The following is a 27,047-nucleotide window of genomic DNA, read 5'->3' on the forward strand; positions in this document are numbered from 1 at the left end:
GGAAAAACCTGGTATCCCCAGAGAAGATATTTCAAAATGTAGAATGAACTGATCCAGCTTCAGCTGGTGAGTTGTGAGAACCCAGACCCTAACAGATGGAAACATTAACCATTAGAGACAAAACTGCAAGACACTGTAACTACAAATGCTGCCAACTGGGCACCCTGCTCTACTTGTAGGTGTACCTCCTCAGAAAACTTCCTTTATGGTTTTTTTTTAACACTGGTTATGCTTCTAACAATAGAAATACAAATCAAAAAGGAACTGGAGGGCAGAAGGAGAAAGAGGCAAGGAACAAATCAGGAAGCAAAATCTAATTGTGAAACTGTTCATGCAAACCATTGATGCTGTATAAATAAAGACAGGCCAGGCTCTCCAGGGCCATATGTTTGAACAAAAGTGGTCACAATTTCTTCATGGTACCAACTTCACACAGCCTTCCCAGGTCATTGAACCTGTCTGGAACAAGGCTTCCAGCAGGGATTATTCTTGAACTAGACAGGAATGCAGTCCCTGTCTCAGCATCTCCTTCTAAGATTAAGGACTTAAAGTCAAGTCCAATGACGAGTTTGAGAGCACCTGACACACTAACCAGCACTTGGTAGGTTTGTCATACATTAGGTTCTCTCCAACTTCACTAGTAAATATTGGGAGAAAATCCTTTTCTTTCCTGTTTAATTTAAAGAATTTCCTGATAGAGCCTCAGAATTTCTTGGATCATTTTCAGTGTAATGAAGGTGCAACAGAAGAGGAAGCTGACAGTGGCTCTGGGGCTCCTGGGGGAGTCAGCTGCTGCACTGTCGCTGCTCCATCACTGGGGGCTAGATTTGTCATATCTCAGTCATTTGCACTTTACTGACAAGAATATGCCACTATCAAGGAGAACTTCGTCAGGTTTCTGCCTTGCCAGGGACAAGGGGCCCCATCCTCATCTCTGCTTCCCGGCCACCTTGCCAGCACCTCTGCACGTCCACACTCCATCACCTCCAAGGCAGGGGACAAATGAACCCTCAAGTCACAAGCTGCAGGGAGCCTTTGCTCATTTCCAGCTGCTTTTTAGACATCTTGCCAAAGTGACAGCTTAGATAGATCCTCTGTACCTATTATTGGCTGTTATGAATCTTCTATTCTTGCCCCCATCCTCTCAGTTCAGTCTGGAGCCTGGCCTGCCTCCTGTGATGCCAAATCCCATGGCCACAGTCTATGAAGCTTCCTTGCTGTACTTTGGCAAGTGTCATTGACTTCCTTTATTAGGTTTGTCACTCTGGTTTTTCATCACCAGCCACCCCATCCCCTCTGCTTTTTTTGTCCCCTATGGAGTTTTCCATTAAGAATTAAGGAAATCTGTTGGTCTGGAGTATTAATTTCGGTTAGGATCTAGCTTTTGTCAATGCCTACTTCAGACCGTTTCAGTATGTGTTGATAGTTTTTAATGCTCAATTTGGTTTCTTCAAAAAAAAAAAATCAAATACCTAAAGTATTGAACTATGTGAAAAGTGTTTAATGGGCTGGGATTCCAAATGCAGTGGATCCCACCACTGGATATAAAAACATCTGGAGACAATTTGTAAAGCTATCTACAGATTCAATGCAATGCCCATCAAATCCCAGCAAAATTCTTCACAGATCTCAAAAGAATGGTAATCAACTTTATATGGAAAAGCAAAAACCCCAGAATAGCCAAAACAATCCTGTATAATAAAAGAACTTCTGGAGGCATCACAATCTCTGACTTCAAACTCTACTACAGAGCTACAGTACTGAAAACAGCCTGGTACTGGCATAAAAACAGACAGGAGGACCCATGGAACCGAATCAAAGACCCAGACATTTTAACCTGTGACATAATACCTTTCAAAACAACTTAAGGGGACAGTTGCTTGGCTTAGTCGACTGTTTCAGAGCTTTTGGTCATCACTGGGCCCCCATGGCAGGCAGCACATCAAGATAGCAGTAGCTTGTGAGGAGGATGATTCTACCTGATGATAGCCGAGAGCCAGAATGGGGACATGGACAGGATGCTCCCTCCCAAGGACCTACCCACAATTCCCCATTTCCTCTAGTGAGGCCCCACCTCCTAAGGTTCAAAGTTTGCACGAGCGGCCACGGCATAGGAGCCTTCTGAGGAAAACACCAACACCAGAACATCAAGAATTGGGAATACAAAGGCAATTAGTAAAACCAGCTGAAATCAAACAAGGGAGGAAGGAGGATGAAATATGGGCCAAGAGGGCTTTACCACTTGGTGGGCCCTGCGTTGAATTTCAGACAAGCTCTCTGAACCTATGTAAATGATGGCATCTCAAGGTTTAGTTTAGCAGTATTTTAGGGGATACTGAGAAGGGAGGGATGATCTCCATGCTGACACTAGAGATATTTTGCTTCATATCAGGCTCCTAACTTTTAGACACATGCTGCACATGCATCATAGTATAGTACCTATGTGGCATGAGTACCCTCCCCCTAAAGTTCTATTCTGAACCCCTGGGCCCCAAAACTCCTAATGATGACTGTGACTGAAGAGAGGACCTTTACAGGAGTAGTTTAAGTTGAAATGAAGTCTAAGAATGAGTTCTGATCCACTCTGATAAATGTTCTCCTAAGACAAACCTTGAATACACAGGACACCAAAGATGTACTCACACAGGAAATACATTGTGAGGATACAGAGGACACAGCTGCCAATCAGAGAGGAAGGCTCGGGTGGAAAAGGAGCTGCTGACATGCTGACCTTGAGACTCACTTTCAGAACTATGAGAAAACAGTACTGTAGTATTTTATTACATACTAGTAGAAAGAAAAAAACCATTTCTTTAGACAACTGCACAAAAAAAGCAATCTCATTTTAATTTACTAAAAAGCAGCAGGTTACATAAGTCTATTCTATGTCATGCAGATCAAGGTTCACTGGCTTCTGTTTCACAGTTGAATGATGTTTGGCAACTAATCTAATTGTTTGAACCAGTTTCTTCTCCAAGAAGTGCATGTTCCACATGGCTAGGCTCCTTCTGCACTGCGCATGCATACAGGTCTCATGGGTTTTGTTCCTGGGTAGGGTCAGCTGAAGCACTTGGAAACCTCACTTCAGAGAAGGTGGCTGCACTGGCCTATAAGCTGTTTCCTTTAGCGAGTCTTTCCTGACACTTACGGGTTTATATTTATAGTGCTGCCGCCTCTTAACTGATTTTGCCCAAAGCTATGCTAAGCATCTGCCAATCCAGCTTCTCGATACTATTGGCTAATTAATTTCTCTAGATTCAAGTCTAAACACGCCATTCTCTCAGCTCCCTATTGCTTCCAAGTCTTACGTTTCAGCTCCCAGAGAGAATCTTCCATCCGAATTACACTATGAATGCTCCCCACACAAGGTATTTTGCTGTTGTTTGGTGTCTCTTGTGCCTGCCTTACCTTGGTAAGAAGTCCTTTCCCTAACCATCATCTGGGAACTCTCCTTTATTCTCTCAGATATATTCATAAATTCCAAACTGGAATTTTATAGTCTTTCCAAGAAAAACATGAAACTTCTCAGGCTTCTCATAATAGCTTACAATTAAGTATTTACATCTGTTTCCTTATAGCCAGTGAGCTTTCCGGCTACTGGCTCTATGACGGCTCTGTGAGTCTCAGGCCTCAAACACTAAGAGCAGTGCCGAGCATATGGCAGACATTCAAGAACCACTGACTGAAGAATGACAAAGGAATGCCTCCCATTGTATTTATGTATTACCACAACACTTAAACTGAAAAGATCACAAGCTCCACCAGCCCAGACCCAACTCTGGCCATTGTCCTTTAGACTGAATGAGTCATGTGGGCAATGGTTTAAACTCCAATAAACTCCTATCCTGATTTAGACTACCTGTAAGTCACTTGCTTTCATTCTGTCTGCTTACCAAAGACTCACTGTGACATTACTGTCCTATTAGTAAGGGCTTTAAATCTGGCTCTTTAAGGCAGTTCAGGAAACACTCTGGACTGGAGTCTTGCATGGTTGTGGACTAAAGAAAAAAACAATGTGCTTGTTTTCTCCTCTATTACTATGGTAACTATGCAGGATGGGACTGGTACCCATGAAAAACCAAAGTGAAAACATAAGAAGGCCACTTCCATCCCCTTGACACATGGCCTCCTGGTGCAGACCCAGCATCCTCCAAGTTAATTCCTGTTGCTCCTTTCAGACTTCTTTCTAGGCCACCTCTGTACCTTTGTGACTCCCACTGACCCGCAGAACAACTCACTCTAACAGGGACCCACACACACCACACTAGAATGGGACCCAGAATTTCTCTCTAGTAGGTTCCTCACAATCACACTTAGCCAGGACCCAGAGTGGCAACAGAAACCATAGGACAGACCTAACAAAAAGGAGACCAGGTAACTACACCAAGAAAGAATTCAAACACCAGAACTCCAGATGCCTAGATCAGATGTACATTATTTATATCTTTAAAGAAAGATGAACAACCAAGGCAGTATGTCTCCTCCAGCAACCAACAGACCTTTTACAATAGGCCCTGAGAAAGTAGTTAAGCTGAAGCACAAGACAAGAACTTCAAAACAACAAGAACTATAAAGAAGACTTGAATAGAGCCCTTAAAGAAGATCATGAAAGCACAACCAATGGAATGAAATAAAGAAAACAATTCAAGACATGAAAATAGAATTTAACAAAGAAATAGATTCACCAAAGAAAACACAGACTGAAATAAAACTGAAAACGAAAGACAGGCTGTCAAACAAACACTTCAGAGGGATCTTCCCCATATGCCTTGACGATGGGGTAGAATAAATGGATAATTCAATTGAAGAAAATGGTGTGTGTGTGTGTGTGTGTGTGTGTGTATTTAAAAACTCCAAACACAAAATATCCAGGAAATCTAGAATATTTTGAAAAGACCAAACTTACAGATAATAGAGATAGAGGGGAAAAGAAAAACAAAGTCAAAGGCACAGAAAATATTTTCAATAAAATCATAAAAGAAAATTTACCTAATTTAAATAGAGGTGCCTTTATCAAGATATAAGAAACATACAGAACATAAAATAGTCTAAAAAAGAAAGTCCCGTCAGTGTGCACTGATTTTGTGTATTAATTTTGAATTCTCCTAATTTGCTTAGTAGTTTCTTGATGAAGTTTTTAATGACTTCATATATAAAATCACTCCATCTGCAAATCAAGACACGTTGACATTTTCCGTTCCTGTTTGAATTCTGCTTTCCTTCAGTTGTCTTACTGCTCCAGTAAACATTTCAAGGCTTTTATTGAATAGGTGTGGAGAGAGTGGATAGCCTTGTTTTGTTCTGGATTTTAGAGTGAGCTTGCTGTAAATTCCCTTTATACTGTTGAGATGTATCACTATAACTATAGTTTCTCCAAGAAACATGAAGGTGTGTTGGGTTTTGTCAAGGGCCTTTTCTCCAACTAATGAGATGATTATGTGGAATTTATCTTTCAGTTTCTTTTTCATGTGGATTACATAACCTTTTTATATGCAAATACAATTAGACTGAAAAAGAAATTAGGGAAACAGTACCTTTTTTACAATCACCTCAAAACAACAAAAACTAAAACAAACAGAGATCTTGGAATAACTGTAACCAAGAAAGCAAAAAAAAAAAAAAAAAAAAAAAACCTTGTAGAATAAAAGTTTTAAAATATTGAAGAAAGAAACTTGGAAAGACATCAGAAGATTGAAATACGTTCCATGCTCATAGATCCACAGGATTAACACAGTGAAATGGCCATCCTAGAAAAGCATCTAAAGGGCGGGAGATGGCTCAAAGGTTAAGAGCACTAACTGCTCTTCCAAAGGACCTGAGTTCAATTCCAAGCAACCACATAGTGGTACACAAACATCCTTAATGAGATCCGGTGCCTTCTTCTGGCCTGCAGGCATACATGCAGGCAGAAGACAGTATACATAATAAATAAATAAATCTTTAAAAAACAAAGCATCTATATATCTTCTATATATGGAAGAAACAACAATAAGTCCAGTCAGTCCCACTAGATGACATCACACCTCCCTGCACGGCTTGGCAGCAAGAGGTGACTCTTACCTTTGGGCTGGAGTGCTGTAGCTGTTGTCATAGGAGTCGTAACTCTGCTCGTCGTACGCCGTACCATATCCATCATCATAGTCCTGAAACACACCAGAGGAGAGAAATTAAGAAGACCTTCTGGAAAGAAAGAACACTCTGCTTCAAGTTCCTGCGTGGTACCAGCTGACGCTAACGGAGTCTAACCATGGTGTGAGGTGTGCAGTCGTGGCTTCAGCCCAATGGCCAGAGCAAAAAGCTCCCAACGTTCTCTCAAAAGAACAAGCATGTGCTGGAAACCATTGCTACATGGTCAGGACTCAAAAATGAACCAGGGAGCTGCAGAGTGCCAAAGAACATTTATTTAAAAACAAACACACAAAGGAAGAAAGCATGGCTAAATCTTGGTGAGAACAGAAGTGTGTGATATTTCCACTTAGCAACCACAGGCTGGGAGCCACTGGGGTGCAGTGAGGCAACTGGAAAAGCCTTTAGCAACGGTTCCCAGTGAGTGATCTTCATCTGATCTGACTTGGCACTCTCTTTAGTACAAACCGGCTCACTCCCTAGGGGTTAGCTGAAGAAAATAATTAGAGCCACTTGTTTAACAATTTAGCTGCTTGAGACTGTGGAGAAATACTGGGCAAATGAGTTAATTAATAAGCATTAAAAAAATCCAAAATATTCCCAGAAATCTAGAGGGCTGTGCCCACCTCAGTGCCATACGCCCAGAACTGTTTCCTTTGGCTGACCCTGAGATCCAGCATGGGGAAGAAATGGACTTATAAAGCAGAGCTGAGGGTAAACTGGCTGGGTAAGTGCCGGGTATGAGTGCCAATATACCTAAGCATACACCCATCCGGAGCCAGACACAAAGTTAACGCAGAGGAGACTAAAGGGGCAGCGTCTGATGCATACATATGTCACAGAATTTGTTTTGAATAGTCCTAAACATAAAACATATAACAAATCCTGGAAGAATGTGATTCCTAGAGTTGATGATTAATATATATTGTGTCTAGTTTAAAACAAGAATTTGAGGCATGTTAATAAAAACAAAAAAATATGGTCTTTCTATAAGAAAAATAGCTATTAATAAAAATTGTCTCTGAGGAAGTAAAAGCATTCAATCTGCTAGGCAAAGAATTTAAACCAGCATCTTGAACATAGCCAAGGAGCTAAACAAACTGTAATGACCAAGAAAAGCCTCAGTATATCACCTCACCAAATAGAGCCTATCAGTGGACAGAGAGGCCAAGGAAATGCTTGGCTTGGAAACCAATAAAGCAGAAACGTCACTGGTCTCATCAGCAGAAACACTGGACAGAAGTCACTGAACTTGAACACAGACATGCTGAGAACAAAGAACGGAAAGAAAGAACATAGCATCAGAGACCTGTGAACAGTACCCAGTGAATGAGCAGAAAAATATTCAGAGAAACAACCAGTTCAAACCTTTCCCAATTTGATGAGAAAACTTCACATACCTAAGAAGCTTAACATTTCCAAAAATAAAACCACGGAGATCCATAACCATAAGAGCCAGAAAGGCAAATGCAGAAAACCCTGCCAAAGACATGTACCTGGTAACACAAGAACATCCCGACAGGAAGGACAGCACCTAGAAGACAAGGAGAACCCAGATTCCAGACACAAAAGAGGCTCAGACAGAAGAGTGGGTGAGGTGCACTGCACTGAAACGCTCCTTCAAATTAACAGACGATTCAGAAGCATAGCAGGCAAAACCAGAAAAGGACCAGTAGTAGACACACATTTTAGCAAACAGAGAGAGCCCTTCAAAGAAGGAGAAGTTGTTAGTAACTTGAAGCTACATGAAAAAATTTCATGTTTAGAAATACATAAAGGACAATACAAAGATAAATATGTAACTATGGAGCGATACATCCAATAACAGCAAAACACACCTGCATGACAGTGGATCAGAAAAACAGTCTATATATTTGAAGAATAATTACAGTAACCAAAGCAATACACCGTCACAGGCACACAAAAAAAGAAAGTCAGAAATTACAATTCATATTTAAATGCAATTCACTTTTTAACAATAGTTTCAAGACAGCTCACTCAGGACTTTTCAATAAATAATGCTGGGACCCCTGCAGAGAGACCCACACATAAGAAGATAAAATTGGATGACAACCTCACATCATATGCAAACATCAACACATCACGCATCATATCTGCATGTGAGCAGTTCCAGAATTTGGAGAACAAAAGGTAAGCATGACTAAACACTGTCACCATCATGACCTTGGGTCAGTGATTTCTTTGACAGACTAGCGAAAGCACAGAGCCGAGGAATATGGAGAAAAAATGGAGCTCAGAGAAATTCAAAGCTTTCAACTTTCAAAGGACACTATTTAAAAGAAATGAAAAGATAATCCACTTCATGGGGGAAAAAAAATCAGTAACACATGGGATTTGGTTTACTCTCCAAAATAGAAAAAGATTCTTATAACTCAACCAGGAAAAGACAGTAACTACAAGATTAAAGCCAGGCCTCATCATTCTTTGGGAGACATGCTTTATCCATGTTGGTTAATTTTGAGACAGAGTTCTATGTCGAGAACACTGCCCTTCAACTCACAAGAGATCTTCCTGCCTCTGCCTCTGCCTCTCACTGTTATTTCTAAAGAGCCGTGAGCTTCCAAACAGTCAAGAAAAACAACGTTTCTGTACAATGGAATCTGACATGTCACACACTAGTCTTTAGGCCACAAAAGCACTGTCTCTTGTCCTATAGCTGGCTCTAAGTTTCCAGGGTTAATTACATGGTGTCTCTGGGTTTACTGGTATTTTTAAAATACTTAAATCGTTTGTGAACAACACCTTTGACCATCAGTGCACAGTCCCTGGCAGTAGGTAAATGCACCACGTGGTCAAAGGAGCATCAACACTAGTTACCGGACTGTACAATCTCTCACTCAATGCAGCTCATCCTTGCATCAAATTCTGTTTTTACATTTATATAAATCCTCAAACTATATAGGAGGGATAAGAAGTATACATATATGTCCAGCATATGATGAACTTCATAATGATCCTGACATCAATCATTCTCAAATGGTAGACCACAATCCCACATCTACACCTTTTTCCTGGAATTTTAATAAAACTCAAAAAAGGTGAAGAATGTCAAAGTTACTATGTACAGGAGAGTCACATAATAGGTTCAAAAGTGATTAACTCATTCTCTTAAAATATTTTACTTTTATTCATGTATATATGTGTGTTGCTGTGTGTGTATGTGAGTACGAATTCAGGTGTGCATCAGGCCAGAAGAGGGCATCAAAATCCTGAGCTGGAGTTGCAGGCATGCAGGGGATTAAGAGCACCGGAAAGTGAGGTTGGGGGAACAGAATTCCAGTACACTCCTGATGCAGTGCGTGTTCTTAACTGCTGAACCATTTCTCCAGCCCCAGTACTTTTTAAATTAAAAAGAAATAGATACAATAATCGGACATATTTTGCAGGTACAGTTTTATTTAAGGATATCAAAATGCTAACTATCTTGACTCGGTCATTATGTATTCACTTTTAGAAAGCATTTACAGACTCACTTCATTTAATTTACAAAAAACAGTTATCTAAATAGAAGGTTTCAAAATCTTCCAATTTTATAAAACAAGTGTCAGCAGAAATAGATACTACCAACTTGCAGGTGTAAGTCTTATATAAATTATACGTGATTACCTATACAGCAGAATGTTTTGTCAAAAGGGAGAAATGAATACAAAATGGGGGACGGTCAAATAAAAGGAATAAAATTGTAACACAGAAACAAGCCACGGTGTTCTTCAGTGTGAAAGGTAAATCACTAATTTGGTTATGATATTTCAGAGGCCAATGCAAAGTGGCCATAAAACAAACTCTGAGATGATTTTCATAACAAAGCAGTAGCAAAATAACAACATGAATTCTGACCAACTACTAAGCTAAAAGCTAGCAATAACTAATATCAGGAACATTTCCAATCATTGTTTAAACTTTTCATGCATTCTCTAACCTGTTTCCAGCACTGTGCTAGACATAGACACCATGATGGACATTTTCCTACGGCTAATGAGTGAGCTTCATACAATGAAGTGAAGTGGAGATAATGGACAGCCAAAGAGAGCCTTGTAATTCATCATGTCAATGGTGAGACAGACCAGACCAACTGAGAAAAGCAAAGGAAGCTCAATGTGAATTCATAGAAAACCTAGTATTTTCTTTTCAAAGAAATGTCTTAAGAATTATTCAGAATGAATGGAAGGTGTAAAGTAATGGAGGAACAGACCTTTTGTATCCAGGGATGCTACAAACTGGAATGAACACTGCAAGACAAGAGTAGAGGAATGATGATGAAAAGCCAGGAGCTGCGTCATGGAGGACCAGTTAAAGAATAGACATCTGGATTTTAGTGACATGATTACCTTGTGTTGCAGAAATCCCTGTCTGGCAATACTGCAGAAAAAAAAAGATGATGTGCAAAGTCGGTGTGCAAGAAGGTCATTGTGGGGTACAAATAGTTTGGGAAATACACAGGTTATGGCTTCTTTAGCAACATGTTAAATGTCTGTAAAAACTGGGTAGTTCAAGGAAAGAGTTCTGATATGTATTTAAGATTATAAATGACTAAAATTTAAAATTTTAACTAAAATGCTATGCTGTGCACCATTTTACTTCTATACTATGCCATTCAATCCTTGCTCAACTCTTATGCCACGTTATTGCAATACTATTTAAGAACACAATTGTTCAGCTCACTGAATGACTAACATCCGTGTTTTATACTTCACAATATGAATCTGCAGTTCTTTATTTTATGATTTCTTTATTGGACTTGGCTACGAAGTATGTATTTTGTACTTCTTCCAACTACAGCAGTGATATCTGCTCAGTGGACACTATATGGAAATACAGGTACACGGAAAGCGTAAGGTGACAGGGTTAAGGAACAGTTGCCTGGGACTCCAGTGCTCTTCTACTGCGTTTACTGAGAGTTCCCAGACTGAGAATAAGAGAACCAGAGAAATGAACAAGGGTGGGTGAAGAATGGTGGAGCTTATTAAGTCTCTAAACATCAGATCCCCCGCACCATTACTTTTTGTGAAACTATCTCAAGTAGCCCAGGCTGGCCTAGAACTCACTACGTAGCAGAGGGTGACCTTGAACTCTGGCTCCTCTTGCAGTTGTTTCAACTAGCTAGAGAATCTGTTTCTATGCCCTCAAGCTCTCTCACACACAACCCCCCTCTGCATTCTGATATGAAGCCTGAGGTCCACTGGCATTATTAGGTTCATCAGGACCTTCAGAAACCTTCAGATCACTTGGAATCTTTCAACTGAACAAAGCAGGAAATCTGCATTTCCCATTCTAGTGTCTTCACCTACACATTTGTGTTTCACCAGTGCCTAGGTGAAACGCAAATCTAGCCTTGCAGCTTCCTGACTTGTACTCTGTTTCCTGGCTCATACAAGATACAGACCAAATGGGCACCATGTGTAGGCCAAGGAAGCAGTTCTGCTTCTCACAGATGGTGCCTCTTCTCCTCTGGAAACTTCCTGGATAAAAAATGTTAGCCTGAAAGTGGAATTATCATTATGGGGCTATCACAATGGATAATCCACAAATAGTTGGCACCTACAATTATTTTTTTTTGTCTCCTTTCTTGCTTTCAACTCTAGAAAGTCCCTATGAGTTAGGACCAGTTTCTCCTCTCCTCCACTTCCTGATTTTCCCCTTCTCTGCACCATCCCCATCTTCATGCACAAATATCACTATACTTTGTTCTCTTCGGTAACTCACTGCTCTGCCCAACATCACCCAGCTGGTTCCTTTTCTTCTCCCAGTTAGTCATTATGGTAAGCAAAATCAGTCAGATTCAGGAAGAAAAATACTATATATTTTATCTTACATGTGAAATCTAGATTTAAAATTATGTATGTGTGTGCAGATAAATTCAAAGAACTAAAAGAGTGATCATGAGAGAGAAGGAAGAGGCTCTCCAGGAGGTGAAACAGAGGTGACAATGGAGTGCATTAGAAGACACTGGCAGAGGGAGCAAACCTGCGCATGATCACATCTCACATACAGCAGGCAATGTAGCAGCATCTGCTGAGGGACTGAACAAAAGAACAGATTCATGGCCAACTCACAGGAAATACGATAAATGTTTCCTTGAGATGAATGCAAGTCAAGGCAACACTACAAAAGAAAGCAAGCATAGAAATTTTTAAAATGTTGAAAATCTTGATACTCATAGTGCATTTACACTATTTTTGGTGAGCACTCAGACTTCTATTCTCTGCCTTGAGCAAATGATCACCTTTGGAGGTCTATTTCTGAAAGCCAGAATGACATTATCAAAAACTGCAAATGCATACAAAGCTTGCTCCTTCATCAAGCATACACCTGCGGCTATGCTTAGAAACAGAACTGGGACAGTGAACCTCTAGCTGGACAACAGGCTGCAGCAAGGGCCATGTGCTCTGCCACTCTCAAGTTGGCACACGTCCAGATAACCAGAATATTGCTTTAAAGCCATCTTCCAGGACAGAGGAAACAACGTGGCCCATTTAGTTTTATTTCTGTCACAAGTAAAATCAAGAATAACATTTAAACCTGGAGAAACAATTTTAAACTGAGAGAATTTAAAAGAGTGATTACAAAAATATTGCATCAGAGTGGCATCCTTTTAAAGGGAGATAATTATATTATGAATACTTCACTCTAACTAGGGTGACAACTGGCCATTTGAGATATGAGAAGTTTCCACACAGATGCAGTGTGAAAAGCTTCAACAAATTTAGGGTTTATAATGATTATGTTGAGTTTATAAAACAAATAATAAAGACTTTTCAAAATTCACTTTAGCTGGGACTCTGGGAAATAATATACTTGGTATAGCTTAAACAGTATTCTAAATGACAGTGAACATATGAGCGGCGGCATTTGTAAGAAAAGACCAGGCTGTAGTACTTCTAACCCTAAATAAAAGCCTTCCTGCATCATCTGCATCAAATATGATGTATGTAACCCTCGGTAGCCTTGGGCAGCCACTCATCTTGTGGCTGTAAGAAGTGTCTCAAGGCTGCTCCTACTAGGCCTTGGGAATGTAATAGCCACGTTCCTAATCCACTGTTGAAAAACTTGGTGAACAGAATTAAACTAAAACCTCTGTCATCATGGAATTGAGATTCTTGCATCAAAGTAGGCAGCTGTCTTAGTTCCCATGAGAGAACAACACCCTGAACTCTTAATTCAAAGCCTAGTAGATTTACCATCTGCTTCACCATGACATGCTGGAACTTCAATCCTCCCAAGCTCTGATTTCTTTAAAGGGCCCATCAGACTCTCTGCTACCTTCCTTAGGATTTGACACTAGTCCATAGCTGCCTCTCTCAAGCAGAGTTCCAGAGGACGAGACTCCAGATAACCTAAGGTACCAACTAGACATAAAATCAGCTTCGTTCCTGTGCATCTGGACTGATACTAATCATGGACCACCCCTGAGACAGTTGAGGAAATAATCACACAGATAACTATATTCTGTGATTTAAAGGATTAGGTGCTGAGAAAGGATAGCACAACAGACAATTGGCCACAGTATAAGCTTACTGTTCAGACTTTCATTTCATAGGTTGATAAATCAGTAACTAACTTTTCTCCCCCACCTCTTTCTTTTTTTTTTTTTTTGCTTTTTCAGTTTTTCTGTATTTAAATATTCTCCTTTGTTTGCTGTTTTTGTTTCACCTTTTGGACTTACAGCAATATGGTGGGGGTTGGGGAGCAGATTCTTGCTAATATTTCAGGCTGTGTCTGCCAGTATGCATACAACCTCACAAGGACAAGAACTTAACTCCTTTTCCCAGTGCCTGCCACAAAGAGAACATCCAAGGAATTGAATTGAATTCTCTCTGCATGAATACATGGCTGCCAGAGACCAATTTCATAGATCTACTCATTCTTGTGAATGTAGTTCCATCTGAGCAATGGCTGGCCAAAAGAGGTATGCTCAATGATGTCAGTTATACAGAGAAAGGGAAATGGCTGCTGGCTTAAGATAAGGTTAAGATAAAAGCACCCAGCTCTCAGTTTTGTAAGAATTTTCCTTGCACACTTTTCAAAGCTCACTGAGAATCCCTCAGATCACCACCAAGCCTTACAGCTTGAAGACAATGGGCTGTTTTACTTCAAGTGGTAATATTAGGTATAACAGCTAAATTCTCTTAATTCACAATTTCATCAAATCTTTGAACTTTTTACTCAAGAGCAAAGTGAGTCGTAAAACAAAAATCCTAAGTACTTAGCTTAGAGACTGGCATTGTGCAGGTTCACCTCATTATATACCAGGAGGTACAGCACCCAGATCAAGAAATGGAAGAATAGTTCCAAGCACAACCGTCACGCCATTTTGCAATTACTACCTGCTCCCCCATACTGCCATCATGACTTTCAACACAATCTGAGAGTTTTAGTTGCTTCTGAGTTTTATGCAAATAGACTCAGAATAGCTACTGTTTGGAGCCGTGGTTCGCTCATTCAGTCTGACGTTTATGGGAGTCACCCACACTGCTGTGCATGGCAATGACTCGTTTCTCCCCATGGTTGCAGGTTGTTTATCTATTCCACCTGGGTCAGCAGTCTTCGGCTTGTTTCTGCCTATAGATTTCCCACTTAGCCTCCTGGTGTACTCCCTTGTGTATGGCTGCTGGAAGCCACTCGGTGAGGCCCTCGGAGGGAGAAGGACTGTGCTGTAAACCAGTGCAGAAACTTCTCCTAAAGCACCTGAACAGGTTTGAACTCCCACAGCAGGGCAGGGCACTCCTACTAGGCTGACTCGCAGCTAAGACCTGAAACCACCTGTCTGCTCTATTCATCTTGCCTGGGCTCATTTATTTAACATGTAGGATTATTCTGCAGAATTTCCTTCCTAAAATAAGCCCATTCAAGCAGTTTAGGGAAAGGATTGACTTGTGAGGCTCCTAACAGATATTTCCAGCAGACTGTACATGTTGCTCTTCACCCGTATTTCTAGTAAAGTGAATTTAAGAAATTATAGAACATTTGTTTTCTTTGTGTTTTTTTTAATTTAAATAAGGGGTCCCTGGATTTTTCAAAAAAATGTTTTTAAAAATGTATTTTCTTAAATAACCTCTGCACAACCTGCACTGTTTTAATTAAAGTGTTCGCTATGGAAAACAAGGTCATTGAAGCAGTTAGGGACTGGTAGTTACCTGTCAACATTACATCAGCCAAGGCTGTACTGGGGGAAATGTGTTACCAGCAAAGCCCTCTACCGCACAAGATTGCAAAATCTGTCAGGATTAAAATTTCAGGTAAAACCAGGTATGTTGGCATACTCTTTCAATCCCAGCACTTGGGACACAGAGAAGAGCAGATCTCTAAGTTTGAGGACAGCCTGGTCTATATTAAAATCCTGTCTCAGAATAAACAAACAACAAAAATAATCAAGAACAAAACAAAATTAATAAAACAACAACAAAACCCCAAAGCTCCCAGGTAAGCCCGAATGCGAGCGTTCTTCCTCCTTGACTCCTCACACAGAACCTGTGCTAAGGACTGACAGGTAGACTTCCAGCACAGCCCGGGCTTCCCCTATGGCCTGGCTGACACTCCTGCAGTGGGATTTCAAAAGAACAGACTGAAGTGCTTAAGTGCTCCCAAGTGACAGGTGAGGACATGTTTTTCTTCAAATCAGCTTCCATCTAGAACAACCTTAAGGGGCCATAAAGGCAACAGGGCAAGCAGAGTGTCTGCTAAAAGAACCTGGGCCTGGCCCTCTGCTTCTACCCAAAAGCATCTCCGACTCTTTAAATGGGTTTGAGCCACAGGTGACAGACATCCTGTGAAGAAATATTCCCCTGAAGTGCGAGGCAAGGCGTGCCTAATAGGCCAGGCTTCACAGTACCAAGGAAACGGCAGCCGCCTTTCTCTCATTCAAAGCAGGTGCAGAGGACAATGGTTCCCTAATCCATGAGTCAGTGACAAGGGCGAACTGCTCTACAGTTGTTCTGTGCTCATTCACAAATGAGGTCATTTCGGGTACCACCAGCCCCTTCATTCTAAACCAAACAAATGAGTGATGGAGTCTTACTCAGCATCACCTCCAGCAGGTCAGAGGGCACAGTTGGAACAAAAGGCACATGGCCAGTTATGCCTTGATGTACACTTAAGGACTTTGCTTCTAGCTCTGCTCCTTGTAGTCTTTTGCTCATTTTCTTATTTCTTCTAGCCGACAGCAGTACAGAAGTGAGGATGATGGAAAGAAAAGCTTTAGCCCAGGGACCAGAGAATTGGGCCCCCCTGCGGCTCCTTCCCTCTAACTCTTGGGAGTCGCTGTGGCCTTGGCTAGGTGCTGATCTGAGGCTGGTGAGCTCTGCTTTTCCTTTCTAGGTGAGGCACAGCCAGGAGTGCTCTTTGAGTTACACACACAAGTGTGTAAGTGACAACGGCATGCTCACTGCTCACTGCCTATGCACTAACTCTTGGGGATCTGAAAGGAAGGTACAGAGTTAGACCACTGGCTTATAAAATGAACCCCAGGAGCCATTGCTGTCTCTAGGTTATAGAGCACAACCTCCCCTTGATTTATCAAGCAGGCAAGGTGACACCATACAAGGCGATTTCAGGGTAGTCGCCTGCTCTGTTTAATAAGCACACTGTATCTGGAAAATAGAAACATGCCCAACACCTGCTGAAGGAAAGACCTCTATTACTCTTACGAACTTGTTGGACCACAGTCAAAACATCCCCCAAGATGAGGCAGGAGATTCACATCTCAGCTCAACCTTACACACTGAGTGATGACACCTTAATAAGACAGCAGGAGACACTATCTAGGTGTCAAAGCTCAATCAATCATAATTAAATGAGTCAGAGAATAAAAATAATACGATAGCATTTTGAAGACAACTTAAATTTATGTACCATGAAGGAGAGCAATTGCATGTTTTCAATAAATTTTAATAAACCCGATTTTCTAAAGCCATTTCTGGGGCCAGCAAGACGGCTGTTACTGAAGTGCTCACTGCCAAGCTTGAAAAACCTAAGCTCTAGCCCTTGGTTCCACACAGCTGAAGGAGAAAACCGACTCCTGCAAACTGTCCTCTGACCTGGTGACATACACAACTGTATGTGTACACACACAAACTAAACAAAATTTTAAGACTCCAAACACCCAAAGCCACTCAGTTTTAGTTTGCTTCTATCATCATTAAAATACTTGCTTTTTTGTATTCTGTCACTTTCTCTTCAAAATCAGAATTTCTATTTGATGAAATTAGTTTCTTGTATTCTTCTTATTATTATTCTGTCTTGAATTGTTAAAGGAAGCCAAGTTCCAGTGGAAAACGCTCCACTATGGAATTATCAAACTGGGCAAGGTTACAGACATGCAGACTGACTGCAAATCTACCAGCAGCAGCGTCTGCAGGCAGAACGAATCGCAATCCCAGAAAGGCTAAACGAGGCAGATAACAACAAAACAGGTGTGCATCCCAAAGAACAGTGAAAAGCCTACTTAGACTGGTAGAATAACCAAGTCCCCATTAAATGGCACTAGTATTTAACATCTAATGTTTGCTAAAACTGGCTTAAGCTACTCAATTTTATTTCATTAAGAAGGTCAGAAAGTATGTGAACACATGAGCACAGCATGGGAGTTAGGGGACCAATCTAGCCACCTTCTACGCCCTTAGGTGACATCTACAAACTGTCTGGCCCTGTGAAAGGCCCCTGCAAAAGGAGGCAAAATAAAGGCAAGAAAGAAACCCACAGTCTATGAAAACAAGGCCAAGAAAGAGAGCAGAGGTGGTGAAGTGCTACGTGTCAGAGGACACAACAATCTCAGCACCAGCTTGGGAGTCCACTGTTCTGGAAGAAACTGTGAGTAAGGATGCAGCCAGTTAGCTCTAGCTCTTTGTTAATGGAACTAAACTGCTTATAATACCTTGTGAACAAACACAGGTTAGGGAGACAAAGCCAAATTTCCCGGCTGGCCAGTGTGAGTGAATCCAGATTGCTGCTCACACAGCTCACGGAGCAAAGGAAATAGAGGTTGGGTACGCTTTCTCACTGCTCCCCGTCCCTACCTCACAAGGAAAGCCCTTCCGAAATGACCAATTTTCCTTTTTGGTTCTCCCTTCCTCAGCTTTTTGTTTTGTTTTGTTTTTTAATTCATTTTGTAGACCAAGCTAGCCTCCGATTCACAGATATCCGTCTGCCTCTGCCTCCAAAGTGCTAAAATTAAAAGCAAGAGTCACCACTGCCCATCCCAACCCTATCCGTATGTGTGTATACAAATTTAATCACCCATTCTTGGCTCACTGAACATTTACTCTATTTTATGAGATAAAGAATGGCTCAATTCTAGCATTGAAAACAATGGCAGTTCAGACCTTCAAATTTAATCATTATTTTTTCTTTTGACATTAACAATGTCTGATGAAGAAAGAGGTTCTAGTTGGACGATGAGGGCAAGACAGGAAAAGGAATTAAAAGGAAGCAAGAGCTGGTGGAAAGGCATACAATACTCAGGCGACTGTATAGTTAAGGAGTGTGCCAGCACAGACGGAACCCTGCAAGCTGATATGCAGTAAGCAAAAGGTTAATGCTGGCTCAACAGTCAGACAGGCGAACAGGATAGACGCTCAACTTCATCCTGAAGACACTTAGAATTCTAAACCAGTTTCTCTCCTTTGTGTGGGAAGGGAGCGACAGCATATCAAAAATCTGGCTACGAAGATTTGCATAACCTGTGATCCAGCTAGATGTGTTGAGTCAGGAACATCCTTGCATGGTCACCGTATCTGGTTCTAAATAGAAGGTTATTTCTTCTAAAGCAGAGTTGTTACTTATGCTCAAAGTAACATATTGGTAATAATAAATTGGTAATTAGCTAGCAAGTCAAAGTTGCCCTGTCAACAAGTACACCCAAATTATTGGTTGTGGCTCTTCCCTGTGTGGTCATGTCAGAAAGAAACTGTGGATAATGAGAGCCTTCATCGCTTAGGACTGAATTTGGAAATGGAGGAGAGAGTGATGCAGGGGAATCCTGTTGAATCTGTGATAACTCAGAGACCTTGTGCAGCATCAAGGTAAACTGAAGACACCCATTACTGTTCAGAGTTCGGTATGTAAAGAACTCACATATGTGGAGCCAAAGCAAGGTCTGAAAAGAACAGGAAAGTGACCCAAACCAGGCACTTCCTTCCAGCAGTTAACATGTGAGGTGGTAAGGTGGTGCAAACAGAAAAAAACCTACCATATAAGCAACACTGAGAGAGCCTTTCTCTTTTGCAGGTGGTCAGTTGCAAATAATTGATAAGGTCCTTCAGAGACAGAAATGCAGCTGCCATGCACAATGGGGACGCATGCTTGCTTAAATGCCCTTTTTCTTTTACTTTTTACAAAAGCAGCTTGTCTCCAGTTTGCAGGAATGCTGGGCCTGTCTTCCTGAATGGCGACACTCGGACTATCTAAGCGCTCACAGTGAAAACACTGTAGCAGTAGTTCCCAACCTTCCTAATGCTGTGATCCATTAACACAGTTCCTCATGTCATGCTGACCCCCCACCATAAAATTCTCTTATTGCTACTTCATAACTGTTATTTGGCTACTGTTATGAATCATCATGTATATATCTCACATGCAGGGTATCCTATATGCAACCCCCAAAGGGGCCGTGACCCATAGGCTGAGAACCAACACACTATAGGCTATATTAATTAAATTTCCAGTTATGTAATTATTTGGGTGTGGGCATAAAAAATAAGTTGATATCATTGGGAGAAAGGAACCTCTTGTTCTCCAGAAAAAGCGATGTGGGGGTTACTGTTATTATGACTACTTTGCAACCCTAAAGTAGAGAGCAAGGCCCTGACACAAATTCCTCAATGACTAAAAAACACATCCATCATCTATTTTCTGCATTTTGGGGAGAAAAAAAAAAGAGACAGTGAACTACTTTGTTTTCCTGGGATATTTGTTAAAGAAAAGTCTAATCAAGAGGAGGCTTTGGGTTGACCATGGCTAGCCGGCTTTACCCACGGCTCCTGCACAGGTCACCTCGGCTCTCAGGAATGGTAATACCAGTCAAACACACATCCAGCAGACATACTTCTGGATGACTGAGCCGGAGACTCCTTTGTGACTGTGACTGCTGACACAGTAGGCTCTGAGGAATTACAGAGGATACGATTCCCCACTCACCTAGGGAAAACCCATCCCATCTCAACAGGCTAGCCCTATGCATCCTCAGCTTTCCACAGGCTTTGCTTGAGTTCATTAGATAGCAAAATCAATGACCATGTGCCCATTCATTGTTCTTCCTGTGTCTCAACCTGTACGAGAATGCCTTTCTATTTTAGGATACTTACTATGAAGAGGATGGACTGTCTCAAGCATCTAGACAGGCTTTCTCAACAGCGTCAAGCATGCCAGGATTCAAAACAAACAAACAACACACACCAGGATTCTTCCTCTAGGTTTGGTTTAAATAAGCAACTCTATGATACCCTGCCACCATATTTACTCTATAAATAATCATTTCAAACAGTAACTGTTCAATCAATTTTTAAAAAGTAAACAGGGGTGGTTAAATATAATCAAACAATGGTTATGGAAATAAAAATTTTGTTACTGAATATTAGTTAAGGACTTTTAAAAATTGTTATTCATTGTAATGACAGGAATCAAATCCAAGGCTGCATTTATGCTATTCAAATAAGCTGTCCCCAGCCTCAAGGACATCTTCACAATTTATATTTCTGAATTGCAGAAGGACTCTTCTCAGAAATAGGGATGGTTTGATGTCCTTAAACAGTGAGAAGGTCTTTTTTTATTTATTTTACATCAGTGGTTTGTTTTCATCCTTATCCCTGTCCATTCTTCCTAATAGTTCTCATTTTTAATTATCAATTTAGGGTGACATAAAATGGTAAGTACTGACTAGAAAGGAAGAGAAATCGCATTTAAGCGAGTCAGTGGACCTCCAGAAAGGAAAGTTACCTGGCTTGGTAGGGCTATTATGACAACGACTAAAGAAAACTAATGAAGACATGGTTTCTCGTCATAAAATGAATAATCTCAGAGGCAGGTAACAATAGATGCTTGTACTACACAGTTCAATGCACGCTCATGAGACACAGCAGAAACTGCATGTCACAGAGGCCCCAGCAGAGAGATGAAGGAACTGCACATCACAGAGGCCCCAGCAAAGAACTGCAGGCACTCATGTCACAGAGACCCAGCAGAGTGCTGCAGTTGGCAACTTTCTAAAACGGGCCTTCTTCAACATAAGCACCCTTCCACGCCCATCCATTTAGTCAGCACTGACTAAGGCATAGGGGTGTTGGTAATGAGAAGGTGAGTAGGGAGAGGGGAGAAGCCCTGCATCTCAGAGTTTAGAACCTAGTTCACAGTTACTGCACTGCAAGGGGAACAAGACAGGCCTATCCACTTGCTCTAAGATAAACAACTACTTTCCATGTTATTCAAGACTGAAATTCAGTATTTTGTAGTGTGCCTTTCCTATCTTAAAAAAAATGATGAAGTAACAAAAGTTAGGGGCTATTTATTTATGTTTGTTTGGTAATACACCTGCACATACAATGATGGCAGCTAAACAATGACTAGCCATCAGGGTTTCAAACAGTTAAGACCAATGGCCAATGTCTAGACACATGTCAGACTAAAAACTGTCCTTGCGTGACTGAAGAGGGACATTCAGTTCCAGTTGGGTCAAGAGAGCAGGATAGGGTTAAGAGGAACCAGCTGAGAAGCAGCTAATGGCAAGCCCATAAGTTACAGAAGGCCTTTTCTCCTCCCTGCACCAGCCAACAGTGATGTCCCAGTTACAGTATACAGCTGTCCAGCATTTTACATTAACTCTGCCAAGGGATTACAAAAAGCTAGGCTAAGTGGGGAAAATCCTTCAGCTTGGCTATTAATCTGAAAAGGTATTTCAATGAAAAACAGATGTGAAATTAAGGGATCACATTTGTAGTCTGAACCCTTCACAATAGGAGTTGCTTGGGGAAGGTGTACACCCACGACAGTGTTTATTTCCTGCATCCTGCTATTCTTCCTAACGTGGCCTGGAAAGCAGGCATGCACAGAGCTGCAGTTAATGCCTTCCAGGCAAAGTAAAGCAATATGGAAGTGGCTGTCAGTAATCTGCCATGGCAGCTGAGACCTAATAGAGTCATTTCATTCCTCACAATATTTATCTGTCAATTCACTAATTTGGTTGGTTCAGTTATTTTTTCATTATCAAATATTGAACAAAAATCAGAGCTACAGTCAACCAACATCCCACCCTACCCCTACCCCCTGCACTCAGACCAAAAATAAGAATCTACTTGTTTTTATTTTCCTCCTCTGAGCAAGAAATGTTTGGATTTATTCAACTAATTTTTAGGCTGGTCAGCATACAGACACTGAGCCAGGGAATGTGCACGTGGCTCACACAGACACCTGTCAAGCAGTCCTTACTGACTATAAGATGAATTAGGACTTGGAAAGGTGACAAGACCTTTCTAAACACGTGGTTATAAAACCAGCAAATGTTAACTTGCCTAACTCATTCCAAATGGACAGTGAAATGAATTCCATGACCCAATTTTCCATAACCCCTGCCTAGTAACATCATCCAGCCATTGTTGGTCTACTAGTAGTCATGGCATGTACCTACAAGACTTTAAGAGATTCCTTCTCTTTATTGTGCCTACTCCTTTGGGAAGAGCCAGCATCTGCAGAAAAACTCCAAACATGGACATCACTGACAGTTTCACAATAACACAACGAAACAGGAAAACAAGCAATTTTAAGAGACAAGAAGAGAGAAAAGAGCCACATCCTCCCACAGCTGAATAGCAACACAACTCTGTTATGGAATGATGGCGTTGTTGGGTATAAATCACAGGCTCGCTGCTAAGTCAAAGGAGCCAAGCACTGCCCATCCCTGTCCTGCACATGTTCAGATGGAAAAGACATGGCAATAATAGATGTAATGCTCAAGCACTCACAGCTCAGCGATTGTCCCCATGAGCTTCTGCAGCACTAGCTGAGTGACAGAAGCAGAAAAAAGAATCAGATGATAAGGGAAGAGCTGTTTTGGCTAAACCTTCAAGGCACAAGCCTGGTCTGGAAGCATAAGAAGACAGCATTCATGGAATTTCAGGCAATGCTGTGGGACAATGATCTTATACTCTTTAAAGATTTGTATTGTTTTAATATAATTTAATTTAGTAAAATGCTGATTGGCCAGTAGCCAGGCAGGAAGTATAGGTGGGGCGACAAGAACAGGAGAATTCTGGGAATAGGAAAGAAGTCTGCAGTCGTTACCCAGATGCAGAGGAAGCAAGATGAGAATGCCTCACTGAAGAAGGTACCAAGTCACATGGCTAACATAGATAAGAATAATGGGCTAATTTAAGATGTAAGAAAGAGTTAATAAGAAGCCTGAGCTAAAAGGCTAACCAGTTTATGATTAATGTAGACCTCTGTGTGTTTCTTTAAACTGAAAGGCTGTGGGACTGGGCAGTACAGAAACCTCAGTTAACAAGGGAAGTTCAGAATGTGCAGGTCAAAACAGCTCCAGATGAAACTAAAGAGGATTCTAGTGACTCTGGGAAAACTGTACTCTTCTAGAAACTGTGCAAAGATGTGCTCAGCACCTCCATAAGCAGGAAAGTAAGGGCCATCAGTGCTGGCATCTTATCCCCATCACTCCTGCCTCTGACTCCCTCAATACCCAGCTCTGGCAGGAGCCATTCATCTACTGACTTCTCATTTTCTCTGCCTGTGATAAGCCAGGAAGCTATACCAAGAATCCCAGCCATCCCTTCTGCCCAACTCTTTCACTTGTACTTCTTTCTCTTACCTTAACTACAAACTGTGTCTGAGAATTAATAAATGAATTGGTAAAGAAAACTAATTGATGAAAATATGGAATTTTAATTTTCTTGACTGAAAAGAACGTCCACTACAAATCTATACTGTACTAAGCAGATAAAAACAACATATTTAAAGGTGACACCATCTTGGTATATTTAGGCAATCACTTTTCATGTGACTGACTTACTCAGAGGCAACCGGAAATGGAATATCAAAGAATTCTATGTTCTAGCCGACTCATCAAAGAGCTTACCAGCTATCCCCTCAACCCTGTTTTGCATTCCCCATAGGTGAAATTCTGCATTAGTTTTAAGAGGTCTGGCAAAAATAGAACTTAAGCTTTTGAATTTCTATGGTAAGTGACTTTAATGTTCAATAACTATTTGCTAAGTTGAGGAGGTGAACCAGAGAACATGACCATGATACACTGATACACTATCTGGACTGGATCAACTTAATCACCGAAGTTACTGCCTTTACTTACATACTCTCCATAGGTGTCCTGTGTTGGGGGTGGTGGTGGAGGTCTGTATCCAGTTGGGGGGACACCTCTTGCTCTGGGAGTGAGAAGTCCTCTTCCCCGGCTCACTGGCCCTCGAGTAGAAAGGACTCCTCGGGGAGTGGGTGTCCCACGTGGTACCCCAACTGCAACAGGCCTGGTTGTGACTCCTCCTCTTCCCCTAAAAGCAAGATGATCAAATGAGCAGGATCTGTCATACTTTTTAACATGTTATTCTTCATACATTGATATCTCAGACAAATCAATGTTCCACACGTCTGTAAAATGCAGTAAGGATAACACAGACAAAGTAAATCATAGCAAATAAACACGTATCCAGACAGCTAGCGTAATACAGTATGGGAATATCTAAGGCAGAGCTCTGACTTCTGGGAGGCCACATGAAAGATACCATTCCAGAATGGCAGCCAATGTGATCCCAATGCATGAGTGGGTCCTATCTTGTTCATCTATGGATAAGGAATCTGAGACTCAGAGAGAGCTTAAAATTGCCAGGAATACATGCAGAGCAAAGAAAGGATTCAAAATATATGTCACACTCCACACATGACTAACACACAAAAGATTGAGGGAACAGAAGGAGGCATCTGTGAGGGGTCTGCAGTTACTAGGTCAACACTCCACAGCAACCTCCAAATGTGTAGTGAAAGCCAGAGGCAAAGGTGTATTGGCTGGAGGGCACCTTATTCAAGTTGCTCCCAAGACTCTCTTCTGGGGTCTCCTGGGTCACAGCTGAGTCAGGCAGAGAACAAAAGACTATGATTTAACTTCAGATCCTTATCCTGAAGTGGCAAAGGTAAAGCAATGCTAGAAGATTCTATAAGCCAATTTGTTCTACTCTGAGACTCCAAAGTGGTCCCACAAGGCACATGCCCTTCAAACTTATGCCATGAGGTAAGAAATATGTGAACAAGAGGGAATTCTAGGTGGTCACTGCTGAGTGATTTCCACATATGCCTTCAACTAAAAACACGGGAGCTTCCATCAATTTACCATGTAACAGGGAAAAAACAAAGAAGATGTAGACAAGATAACTTCAGTTTGATAGACATGAGTAAACAACACATGGTGATAAGAACCAGCTTCTGGGAGCTAACCAAATATCCTGTAATACAATCCAACTGCAACACAGGAAGCTTTTAAAAATTTGTTTGTCATTTTTGATACATGTTCTCACTATGTAGCCCTGGCAAAGACCAGCCTAGCTTCTGAGATTACAAGTTTGAGACCTTGATCTCATTCAGGAACTAAACGGGCTTTCTTCATCATAAAGAAAATCAAGATAAATTTGAGTCAGAACCATCAACTGGGAATAGTTTTACATGAATGGAAGCTTTAACTAATCATGGTTTACACATGCAGATGAAGGGCTTTCTCCAACTCGAACATTCTAGAATACAGAAAGTATGTCTCTTCCGTACCTCCTGGCAACATTGCCACCTTCATGGAAAGAGTACCAAATTATAATCTACTAGTGATTTAAAGAACACTAAGGCTTCAAACACTGTCACTGGACATGCTCCATCATGACATTCTCTAGTCAGTGGAGACTCATTTAGAGCTACTATTTGAACATGTGATATGTAAGAGCTATTAATTAGTATGATGAATTTTATTATATACTTGTATAATAAATATAAGAATATGTGTTTTTGTGTAGTAAATCTACTTGCATAAGGTTATGTATCTGTCACTCACAAGAACATTTACAGACTTATATTCCAATATGGTGATACCTATTTCTGTATCCACAGGTGGTCAGGCTAATTTCCTAAATGATGGTTAGTGCCAGGAATCCATTAAATGTGGTCGGTGTATACTTGCACAAACTAAAGAACAGAACTTTCTGCATGCTTAGGGTATATTGCGGTGCATGTTCTACTATTACAGGAGAGGCAGCACAATAGCTTGTTTATATCATTTTTACCACAGTTACTAGGCTATAGGATTTGTTTTAGCTGCATTATAATCTTGTAAATCCAATCTCCCTTGTTGCAGGACTGCATCTCCCATCGACATCATTGACAGCACAGGAATCTCCGTTCAAGGAGGCTGTTTCTTATCTGTCCACACATGCTATTTCCTTTGGAAGAAAGATCTGAACAAGACATTCCAGTCCACAAAGGGAACTCTATATCTGCACAAGTGTAACACTCAGCCTAAAACACAATATCTGGCCCCCATACAGGGAAACATACAGCAAAAAGTGGTAACGTACAGGCATTACAAGTTTGAAAACTTTCAAAATTACCTACTGAACATACTTTGACAAGTGACATAGTTTGGGAAAACCTGTAGCTCCCATCACATGAAGACAAAACTAGCATAGCAACTGCAGTAGGATGCTGTCTTAATCATGGGAGCCTGTGCAGGTTATGTGAATTGCACATAAAGGCCTGACGGACCTAAGCAGGCCTCCGTACACTCACAAGCCCTTTTCAAAAGCGAGAGAAGAGGATGTGACTGTGTAAAGATGGAGGGATCAGACACAGATCATAAAACCCTGCAGCCACCAGAACAGAAAGAAGTGACATGGGCAGGATTTTCCCCTTTCCAGAACCTC

General features: G+C 41.1%; 1 protein-coding gene across 4 annotated transcripts in view; it reads right to left on the minus strand.

The window, feature by feature from the left end:
• Khdrbs3 (KH RNA binding domain containing, signal transduction associated 3) overlaps positions 1–27,047 on the minus strand; it is a 139,152-nt gene that overhangs the window by 35,515 nt on the left and 76,590 nt on the right. For all 4 annotated transcript variants that reach the window (XR_005976176.1, XM_041672480.1, XM_041672478.1 and 1 more), the window contains exons 6-7: positions 24,449–24,644; positions 6,061–6,143 (exon numbers count right to left, since the gene is read on the minus strand). Coding sequence is in view for 3 of the 4 variants with exons in the window: in XM_041672480.1 (XP_041528414.1) it covers positions 6,061–6,143; positions 24,449–24,644 (279 nt within the window). In the remaining variant the exon portion in view is untranslated. The remainder of the gene's footprint in view (positions 1–6,060; positions 6,144–24,448; positions 24,645–27,047) is intronic.

Source organism: Microtus oregoni, unplaced genomic scaffold, assembly GCF_018167655.1.
Source record: "Microtus oregoni isolate MIOR12 unplaced genomic scaffold, Mior012 000022F_ref0000154, whole genome shotgun sequence".
NCBI lineage: Eukaryota > Metazoa > Chordata > Mammalia > Rodentia > Cricetidae > Microtus > Microtus oregoni.